Source organism: Theropithecus gelada, chromosome 12 (assembly GCF_003255815.1).
Source record: "Theropithecus gelada isolate Dixy chromosome 12, Tgel_1.0, whole genome shotgun sequence".
In the NCBI taxonomy this organism is placed as follows: domain Eukaryota; kingdom Metazoa; phylum Chordata; class Mammalia; order Primates; family Cercopithecidae; genus Theropithecus; species Theropithecus gelada.
In genome coordinates this window covers 36,112,129-36,122,628 of record NC_037680.1, presented here as the reverse complement: position 1 = coordinate 36,122,628, position 10,500 = coordinate 36,112,129, and the positions used below count along the sequence as shown (strand labels likewise).

The window sequence follows — 10,500 nt, the reverse complement described above, 5'->3', positions numbered from 1 at the left end:
TGCTGGAGTTGATCCTTATTGGAAAAAAAAATCTCTAGATTGGGTTTTTTATGTTAGGCATACAGTACAAGAAATAAATTGACCACCAATTGTGAAGCGAGGCATTTGCTAAGAGATTTTGTGTGCATTTTTTAGAGAATAAATAGGCTGGGGGTAGTGGCTCACACCTGTAATCCCTCTTCACACTTTGGGAGGCCAAGGCAGGGGGATCATTTGAGCCCAGGAATTCAAGTTCAGCATGGGCAACAAAGCAAGACCCCATTTCTACAAAAAATAAAATAATTAGCCAGCTGTGGTGGCACCCATGTGTACTGCCACCTACTCAAGAAGCCAAGGCAGGAGGATCCCGTAAGCCCAGGAGTTTGAGACTACAGTGAGCTATGAACGTGCCACTGAACTCCAGTCTGGGTGACAGAGCAAGACCCTGTTTTGAAAAACAAGTCGATATTGATCCAATTGCTGAATACTGGAGAGGCAAAGTCAGATAAAATTGGATTCTAGGAATTAGGAAACCAATGACCATCTTAGCCAATGGAAATGTAGCAGAGTGGTGAAGCCAGAATCCAGATGGAAGTGAGTTTAAAAGTGAAAGGGAAGGCCAGGTGTGGCACCTCACGCCTATAATCCCAGCACTTTGGGAGGCCGAGGTGGGTGGATCGCTTGAGGTCAGGAGTTTGAGACCAGCCTGACCAACATGGTGAAACCCTGTCTCTGCTAAAAATACAAAAATTAGCCAGGTGTGGTGGTGCATGCTTGTAATCCCAGCTGCTTGGGAAGCTGAGGCAGGAGAATCGCTTGAACCCAGGAGGCAGAGGCAGTGAGCTGAGATTGTACCATTGCACTCCAGCCTGGGTGACACAGCAACACTCTGTCTCAAAAAAAAAAAAAAAAAAAAAAAAATTGAAAGGGAAATTAGGAGATGAGGAACATGAGATTTCAAGAAGTATGATGGAGACAGAAAGGAAAGGGACTGGGCTAGAGGGGAAAGAAGGGTTGAAGAAGGGTTTTTTTCTAAAGGGGAAAGAAAGAGGTTCACAAGTTTAGAAGCTGAGAGGAAAAACAAAAACAAAAATAATGGACAGAGCAGCTGATGATGCAGTGGGGAGAGGGAATCATTAATGGAAGATCTTGGAGAAGATAAAATGAGAGGCGCAGTCCTAAGCAGAAAGAGGAACTGGTTTGGGTGGGTTGGGGAAGCATGCCTTCTTCTCTGAGGCCACAAGAGAAGAACTGCAGATAAGCATTTGAAGGTGTTTGTCTGTATGTAATGGTCTCCCATTTTCTTGTGTACTAGAAGGCAAGGCCTGCTGAGAAAGATTGGTAGCAGATGGGGTCTTTTAAAAAGTTTAAAAATTTTTTAGAGACAGGGTCTGGCTCAGTTGCCCAGGCTGGAGTGCAGTGGTGCAACTCTAGCTCACTGCAGTCTCGACCTCCAACATTAATTTTTTTTTTTTTTTCCTAGAGACAGGTGATTTCAATGTTACCTAGGCTGCTCTCAAACTCCTGGGCTCAAGTGATCCTCCCACTTCAGCCTCCCAAAGTGTTGGGATTACAGGCATAAGGCACCACACCTAGCCTGGGATCTTAGCTTGAAAAGAGTAATAAATTTGAAATACTCAATGAGAAAAATAGGAGAGGACACTGACTAAGGTAAAATCAAATACAAGGATTGCAGAAGAGCAATAGAGGGCCCAGATGAAATTAAAAGCCATATTGTTTATAGTGACAGCCATCGGGAGTACTGACTGATTTCCTCCACCTATCCTCAGTTGACTTCAGTAAAGTTGAGGAAAAAGAGAGCAAGGGCCGGGCGAGGTGGCTCATGCCTGCAATCCCAGCACTTTGGGAGACCAAGGCGGGCAGATCACTTGAGGTCAGGAGTTCAAGACTAGCCTGGCCAACATGGTGAAGCCCCATCTCTACTAAAAATACAAAAAACTTAGCCAGGTGTGGTGACGTATGCCTGTAATCCTAGCTAGTCGGGAGGCTGAGGCAGGAGAATTGCTTGAACCCAGGAAGTGGAGGTTGAGGTGAGCTGAGGTAGTGCCACTGCACTCCAGCCTGGGCAACAGAGTGAGACTCTGTCTCCAAAAAAAAAAAAAAGCATGAAGAAGAAAGCGGAGACCACAGGTTCTGAGTTGGCCAGGTGAGCACACCAGAGGAACAAGGGGACAGAGGATGTGGTATCCCAGCTGGGTGGAGAAGGGAGAAAGAAAAGGCTGAGAAAAATGCAGGCAAGGGCCTGAAGTCTGGCATGAGTCAAAAGAGGACGTAAGTTGGAGTGAGAGTGAAGGAAAAATTAAGGGTATGAGGTGTAACTGGAGAGTAAATTGGAGAGTGAAATATAACAGTACCCACATACAGGCAATAAGTAGTCTATTTCATCAGATTAGCATCAAAAATGAGGCAGTGTGCACCAGAGTTAACAATAAAATAATATAATTTTCTTTAGCCAAATGACTTAAAATGACAGTGTTAAAATAGGTTTTGCCTTAAATAGATTGATTCATTAGGATGTTAATTCTATTGGTAAATGTAACCAATATTTGAAAAGTAGCTTAACACAAAGAAAACCACATTGATAAAATATACTTTGGTGCCTGAGGTGGGTTGGAAGAGATAACTTTCACAATTACATGATTGCTTAGAACTGTCCATTTTTACTTCTGTAATTAGGAAGGCAAAAGAGTCTGGAATCAAGATGTGTCAATATTCCAACGTAGAGTACCTTTGGAAGGATTCGCTCTGGTCTGGAGTTTGGTATATAATAAACCCATTATTGGCAGCCTGAGAAGAAGAATGGAAGTAAATAAGTTAAGCAAGACCTTAATACTTTGGCAAAGGGGCAGAACCTGGAATAGGTGGGAGAGTCCAGCACAGGACCTGGGCTCTGGTTCATTTGTTAGCATTCTCTGTGAGCTCACAGGGAATCACATCCCTTCTTTGGGTCACTCAATTTCCTTACTAGTAAATGAAGATGACCCCTACCACATCTAACACTCTATGACTCTCCTTATAGACCCCGTGGGTCAAATTTCCTTGGTGTAACCACTCTGGATTATCAGAAGTGTGGAAAGGGTTAGATTTTATTTTTTTAAAAAAGAGTAATTTTTGAGCAGTTATAGATGTATACAAAAAATGTAGCAGAAGGTATAGAGTTCCCATGTACCTCCTTACACATACCCCAGTTTCTCCAATTATTAACATCTTGCATTAGCAGGTACATTTGTTACAGTGGATGAGCCAATATTGACAAATTATTAACTAAAGTCTATTGTTCACACTAGGGTTCATCTTTGTTTTGTGCATTCTAAGGGTTTTAACACATATATAGTGATACACATCTACCATTACAGTATCCTACAGAATAATTTCATGGCTCTAAAAATCCTGTGTTCCATCTATTCATTCCCTCTTTCTTCCCACCCCTACCCCTGGCAACCATTTATCTTTTTACTGTCTCCATAGTTTTGCCTTGTCTAAAATGTCATATAGTTGGAATCATATAATATGTAGTCTTTTCAGATTGGCTTCTTTCTCTTAGCAAAACATATTTAAAGTTCTTCCATGTCTTTTTGTGGCTTGATAGCTTATTTGGTTTTAGTACTGAATAATATTTTATTGTTTGGATGTGCCATCGTTTATCCATTCACTTATTGAAGGACATCTTGGTTGCCTCTAGGTTTTGGCAATTATGAATAAAGCTGCTATCAACATTCATGTGCAGGTTTTTGTGTATATGTAAGTTTTTAACTCATTTGGATAAATACCAAGGAGTTGTGATTGCTAGATGGTATGGTAAGAGTACATTTAGTTTTGGAAGAAGCTTCTAAACTGTCTTCCAAAGTGGCTGTCCCATTTTGCATTTGCACCAGCACTGAATGAGAGTTCTTTTTGCTCCACATCTTCGCCAACATGTGATCTTGTTAGCGTTTTTGGATTCTGGTATCTAATAGGTATGTAGTGGTATTTCATTTTTGTTTTAATATACAATTCAGCAATTACATATGATGTTGAGCATCTTTTCATCTATTTGCCATTATATAACTTCTTTGATGAGGTGTGTATTCAGATCATCTGCCCATTTTTTTAACTGGGTCATTTGTTTTCATGTTGTTGAGTTTAGACTTGATTTTTTAGAACTCTTTTGCCAATGACATGAGGCTTAAACAAGCACCCTTGCTTGACCCTGGCTGGTGTTGTCCAGAGGCCCTCATGAGTGAAGTATAATTGCACAGTTTATGCATACATTGTAGCAAGCATAGCTTAAAGACTCTTCATCCAGGAGCTGGTAACAGAGAAAAGCTGTCGAAAAGACATAGTTCACTGAAAAAGAGTCTTTGAAAAGGAGGATTCTGGCCAGTAGATCCAAAGGAGAAGGCTGGCAAACGCCACCTTAACCAAGTGATCCAAGTTAACATCAGTGATGAGACATCGACATCTTGTCCTTCTCCAGCAGGTACATCACTTCTGGGGTACTCTTGCCAAAAAAGCGCAACCTGAATCCAATCAGGAGGAAACGTCAGACAAAATGAAACTGAGGGACATTCTACAAAACGACTGGCCAGTACTTTTTAAATGTGGTTTGATCGTGAAAGAAAAAGAATGACAGAGAACTGTCCTAGATTAAAGGGAGACTAAGGAGACACAACATCTCAATGCAATGTATGATCCTGGATTGAATCCCAGAACAGAAAAGGACCCTTAGAGGGGCAATTAATGAGATGCGGTAAGTGCTGTAGATTAGCTAATCGCATTATACCAGTGCGAGTGTCCTGTGTTTGATCACTGCACTGGCGTTATATAAGATGTTAATATTTAGAGAAGCTGGCTGAAGGGTTACGGAAATCTCTTGTGCTGTTTTTGCAATATTTTCGAAAGTCCTAAGTTATTTCAGTTCAAATTAAAAGTTTAAAAAACAAAAATTAGAAGCTCCAGAAGGCCGCGCGCCAGCTGCTCCTGTGGGACGGAGCACACAGGTCCTCCTGGTGGGAGCCCCCCGTGCCGTTCACGCTCCGCCCGGCGGGCATTGAACCCGCACCCGAGAAGCGCCGCCCCCGCTCCCGCCTCGCCCCGCCCCGCCCCGCCCGCTCCGCCCGCTCCGCTCAGGCCGCGCCACCGCCGACGCCCCCCGGCACCCGCCGTCATGCCCCTGGCCGCGCCGCCCGCGCTCCTGCTGCCGCTGCTGGGGCTCGCCGCTGCTGCCGTCGCGGGTAAGCCCGTAAGCCGTCCCTCGCCGGGACCGCGCGCGACCGCCTTCGCCCCCTTCCCAACGCACACTCTTCGTCCTCGCGCACCCGAGGGCATCCCGCCCTTCCCTGCACGACCGTCCCCCGTGGGTCCTGGCTCCGGGTCACCTCTCACCCGCCTGCCCTCGGGGAGGGGAGGTGGCCGAGAATACGGGAGGGCCCTGTCTTCCTTGGAGTCCACATCCTCAGCGCAGACCCCACTCCGCGGGGAGGGAACCCCCAAATTAGGCCGATTGGCCGGAGAACTGAGGGACTTGGAGTTGCACGACGGGCGCCGTTTCAGGGCCATTTCAGGCTGAAATGAGAAGCGGGGACATTGGCGGCGATTTCCCCAGCTGGTGCGCGGCCGGGGTGGGGTTGCTGGGATGGGGGTGGGGGCTGGAGGAAGCAGGCCCTCTTTTGCAAGCAGCGCTGTTTGTCTAGTTGGTTGGTGTTCAAGTTGTTGAAACAGGAAAACAGTTCAGCCAAATAACCCCTGGATGGAACAGGAACGGGAACAGGCCAAGCTTGGATTTCACTGAAATCAAGGGGTTTTAAAGTTCTAGTCTGCTGTTGTGCAAGTGACATCTGAAAAATCACACACGTGACCACTCACTCACAAAATGACTTGTGAGGAAAATGCACAATTCTATTGACTGGTTTTTTTTAAAAAAAAAAAATTTCCATACAAGCATGTCAAAAATATGTGGATGGGGAGACTGGAGAAGGGAGACTTCCAAAAACACCACTGACTGAACAATTCCGGGAATTAAAGAGCAAAATAAACAAGAACTAAATTAGTACTTGTGTGGGCTTAAATAAAGTGCAAGAGATTTAAATAAAATGCAAGAGATTCCCCCCCAACCCCGGCCCCGAATTTCACTGCCTTTTTATAATAAGTGCCTGTTCAAAGTCTGCTGACAGGAATATTTCAGTGGACCTCAGTGCTGGAGGCAGCAGCAGCTCAGAACTTGCATACAAACCCAAGGTTCCTTTCTTGAAAGCTTTTGTGGACCAGCATTTATGACTGGTTATGCCACTTGCTGCCTATCAAAGGGGCAGAAACAAGATGTGCCCATGTTCACACTGTTCAGACTGGGAACATTAATTTTGTCTAAGACAAAGCTGGGCTGTCTCTGAACCCTTCTTCTGCACACCCTCATTTTGCAAGCCAGTAACATCTCAACTCTCATGTAAACCACCCTCTGCGAGGCTGTGCATTTGTACTTTAGGCTAGTCGAATTTTCTTGTCAGATTTTTCTTTCTTGTCAGACTTTTAAAGAAAATCAGTTTCTAGATTTTGGTATGTCTCTTCTTCAGTGAAGCTGTTTTGACCAGCAATAGAGGGCAAATTTCCCTTTGGAAATTTTTGTGTATTTCCTTTGATAAGTCCAGTGTGGATCAATAGGCTTTTCAAGAGCTTTAGAAAAATGCATGATGAATAAATTAATGTTGTTAATTAATCAGCTTCTCTCAGTCAGGAAGCTTTAAGGATTAATTTAGAAATGAGTGTGAGCTTTGACCTAGCTAGTTAACCAACTTATCTGCACTTCAGTAAAACAGAGATAATACTTACCTCACGGGGCTATTGGGAGCATTAAGTGGAAACTCCATGTCTAGTCCCTGTTACAGGTGTGGTTCATCTTGATTTCCTTCCCTTTATTCTCTTCATACAAAATGAAGGGTAATTGTTGCAACCAGAAAACATATGAATACCACCTTATGTGTATTGGATGTTTATGGTTACTGAGCACATTCATATACATGCTAATGTTATAGGGCTGAAAAACTAAGTGTGTTTTTCATAATACTTTACAAATCTCCCATCCAAGCAAGATCAGGGGTCATATTTGGCTTAGAACTAAGTCAAGAAAGAGTTTGTTGCTGAATACCAAGATCTTAATAGAAAAGCTCTTATGATGTTGCATAATAAATATGGGTATTGAATATAAATGTGATATTGAAATGGAAATCATTGTTATTTTCTGTCATTCTGGAGGTTATTAGTGAAGTGATCTTATGTTGTTCTTTGCTATTATTTTGAAAATCACAGTGGACAAAACATTCTTTAAATTCCTGAGTGAAAATCCATGGCATCTCTTTAAAAAGTTTTTCTGTAAGGGTGCTTAAGCACATAGTAGATGATCAGTATGTGTTTATTGGTCAGTGGTTTCCTATGCCTGGCATGAGATAACAAGCATGTTCTGAGTAAGTCCTCATTCCATGATCATCATGTGGATCAGAATCTAGGGATTTTGAATTGCCATGTCCTACAAGCCTTAGATCAGGTGCCTCTGCCTTCTTCCCTGATGTCATCTCTTACCACCCTTCCTGTCATTCACTCTGTATCCATGGAGTAAACAGTATCTGGGTACTCCAACGCCTCTGGTCCTTCTGTGCACACCACCTTCCTGCAGTCCTTGGCATGGCTGCCCCTACCTCCACCATTCAGATCTCTGTTCATATGTCACCTTCTCCAAAGCCTCCCTGAACACCCACATTCTCCATCACATCTCCATGTTTTATCTTTTCCAAGCCTTTCTGAATGCATCGTGTTTATTCATCTGTCTTGCTTGTTGCTTCTCTTACCAGAGGGAAGCTCCATAATAACAGAGATTTTACCATCTTGTGGATTTTTGTTTTGTTTGATTTGTGTACCTGCACTTTATTCTAAGTTATAATAAAAGGATGAAAAATTTAGGTGAGTTATTTAAAAAGTAGGTGGGATAAGTGGATTGCAATTTTTTTCAAATTATATTACCTCTGCTATGCACTCATTTCATAGATTGAATTCAAAGCCTTAAATCATCTTAATCTACTGATGCCACCTTTTCTTTCTTTCTTTTTTTTTCCAAGATGGAGTCTCACTCTGTCACCCAGGCTGGAGTGCGGTGGTGCAATCTCGGCTCACTGCAACCACTACCTCCTGGGTTCAAGCAATTCTCCTGCCTCAGCCTCCCGAGTAGCTGGGATTACAGGCATGCGCCACCACGTCTAGCTAATTTTTGTATTTTTAGTAGAGATGGAGTTTCACCATGTTGGCCAGGTTGGTCTCAAACTTCTGACCTCGTGATCTGCCCACTTCAGCCTCCCAAAGTACTGGGATTACAGGGGTGAGCCACCGTGCCCGGCCTGATGCCACCTTTTCTGACTCTTGTGTATGGCACAGTTATGTTTCAGGGGAAATTATCTCAGATTAAATATTAGAGTATTTTAAAATAAATTTTGAAATGTTAATGTTTATTTTTCTTCCAATGAAAAAGTGAAATTACAATTAGGTATTATTTCAGGACTTCTTTTACTGTTGAGAATCTTTTAACAATTTGCTTATGTGTTGAAAACTAGTTTTGCAGCAAGATTACTTTCCATAATTTTTATTGTGCATATCAAGTATTTCATTCCTTTTGTTGGTTTTTTTTGTTTTTATTTTTTTGAGACAGGGTCTCACTCTGTCACCCAGGCTAGAGTGCAGTAGTGCAATCATGGCTCACTACAGCCTTGACCTCCTGGGCTCAAGTGATCCTCCCACCTCAGCCCCCCGAGTAGCTGGGACTATAGGTGCATGCCACCATGCCTTGCTCTTTTTTTTTTTTTTTTTGTAGAGGTGGGGTCTCACTTTGTTGCCCAGGCTAGTCCCGAACTCCTGAGCTCAAGTGATCCTCCTACCTCAGCCTTCCAAAGATCTGGGATTACAGGTGTGAACTGCCACGCCTGGCCTGTTTTAGATTTTGAGGGCAAATCTTGAGACCGAATCTTTAAAAAAATAGACCAGTGATGCCCAAAGAGAAAGGTACAGATTAACAATGGCACACCCTTCTGTGAAAAAATATTATTCATAATCCTTCTGAAGAGGGAAGTGATGGGAGAATATGGAGATGCATGTCTTGAAAGCTAGATTGGGAAGAGTGATATGGAGAGGGGATGGGGTGTCAGAGTGCCTCAGTTTCTTTGGGATTCAGAGAGATCTTGCAGCTCAGAGTACAGCCACAGAATCTCTGGATTAGTCAGGGACTTGGAATAGCCACTCCCTCCTCCATACATATAAATGTAATAAATAGCCCCTCTTCTTCATCTGTCTCTGCCACAGTTGCCCTTGCAGAAGTTATGTGACTACAACTCATATCTTAATGGGAGAGGAGCAAAGGTCTTATTATTGACAATGAAAACAAAAAAGAAGTCTTTGCCTTTTCCTTCATTAACGTTTAGAACAAGTATGTCCCAAGAATCACTTCCTCATGCTGTGCCTGTTTTGTTTGTTTGTTTGTTTGTTTTTAAAAAAGAGAGAACTTATAAAGGAACCAAGAGTTCTATTAGATTTGACTGGTAATGCAAAGTATTCCTGTGGATATGATACTATCTTCTATTAGCACATGACAATTTTAGGCAGAGGATCTATATAGAAACTTTTGGAGTTGTGCTAAGTACAGCTTCTAAAATATTCATGAGGCTCCTAAATTTCTGTACATATTAAAGAATTATAAAATTATAAAATCCCTAAGAGTCATGTAAGTGCATTATTAATCACAACCTATCATTCAGGACTGCTGTGAAGAAATAAGAGTCATAGAAAGGCCCTTTGCAGAGAGCTTAATGGGCAGGTTTTTAATTATATTAGGACTATAGCAAACATACTTAGCATTGAAGACGACTTCGTTTAGCCTTTTGCTCATGAGGTGCATGAACGTCAACAACTCTCCTCACAGGAGTTGTCCAGCCTCTATTTGAACCCTGTTCTTCTCAAAGTACAAATATACCTTTTGAGTAGTGCTTAAAATTTGTTTCTGGGGCACACAGTCTGATCTATAGCATGAGAAAAGGGGTTCCATGTTGAATTAACTGGAGTTAACTGCTAATGCTGAAATCAGCCTAAGGAGAAGACAGTTGAAAGTTTTGGGGAAGTGAGTCAACAGTCTGTTTTCTCTTTTTCTATACACATCCTGTTAAAAAAGGTTTTTTTTGTCTTGTCACATGCAGATGCTCCTCGACTTAGAATGGGGCTATATCCCAATAAACTTGTAAAGTCAAAAAATCATAAGTCGTCCATCATTAAGTTCAGGACCATTTCTGTATTACTTAGTTATTCATCAATGGTCTTTGAGTAGCTGGTTATCATTATCATCATCATACTCATTCCCATACTGTGCAAACACAGTAGCTTTGTGTTTGCTACTCCCTCTGTTTGCCTGAAATATCCATGTGACTTTTTCCCTCCTATCTTTTCGGGGACACACACACACACACACACACACACACACACACACACACACACACA

The 10,500-nt window shown here is 42.5% G+C and overlaps 1 protein-coding gene across 4 annotated transcripts in view; it reads left to right on the top strand.

Moving 5' to 3' along the window:
• Positions 1 to 5,087: 5,087 nt before the first annotated feature.
• The window catches only part of CD302 (CD302 molecule), a 23,908-nt gene continuing 18,495 nt past the window's right edge, over positions 5,088 to 10,500 (top strand). For 3 of the 4 annotated variants that reach the window (XM_025405450.1, XM_025405451.1, XM_025405447.1), the window contains exon 1: positions 5,088 to 5,213. In XM_025405450.1, coding sequence (XP_025261235.1) covers positions 5,147 to 5,213 — 67 coding nt within the window. In that variant the 5' untranslated portion in view covers positions 5,088 to 5,146. The remainder of the gene's footprint in view (positions 5,214 to 10,500) is intronic. The other variant, XM_025405448.1, reaches the window with a different exon arrangement.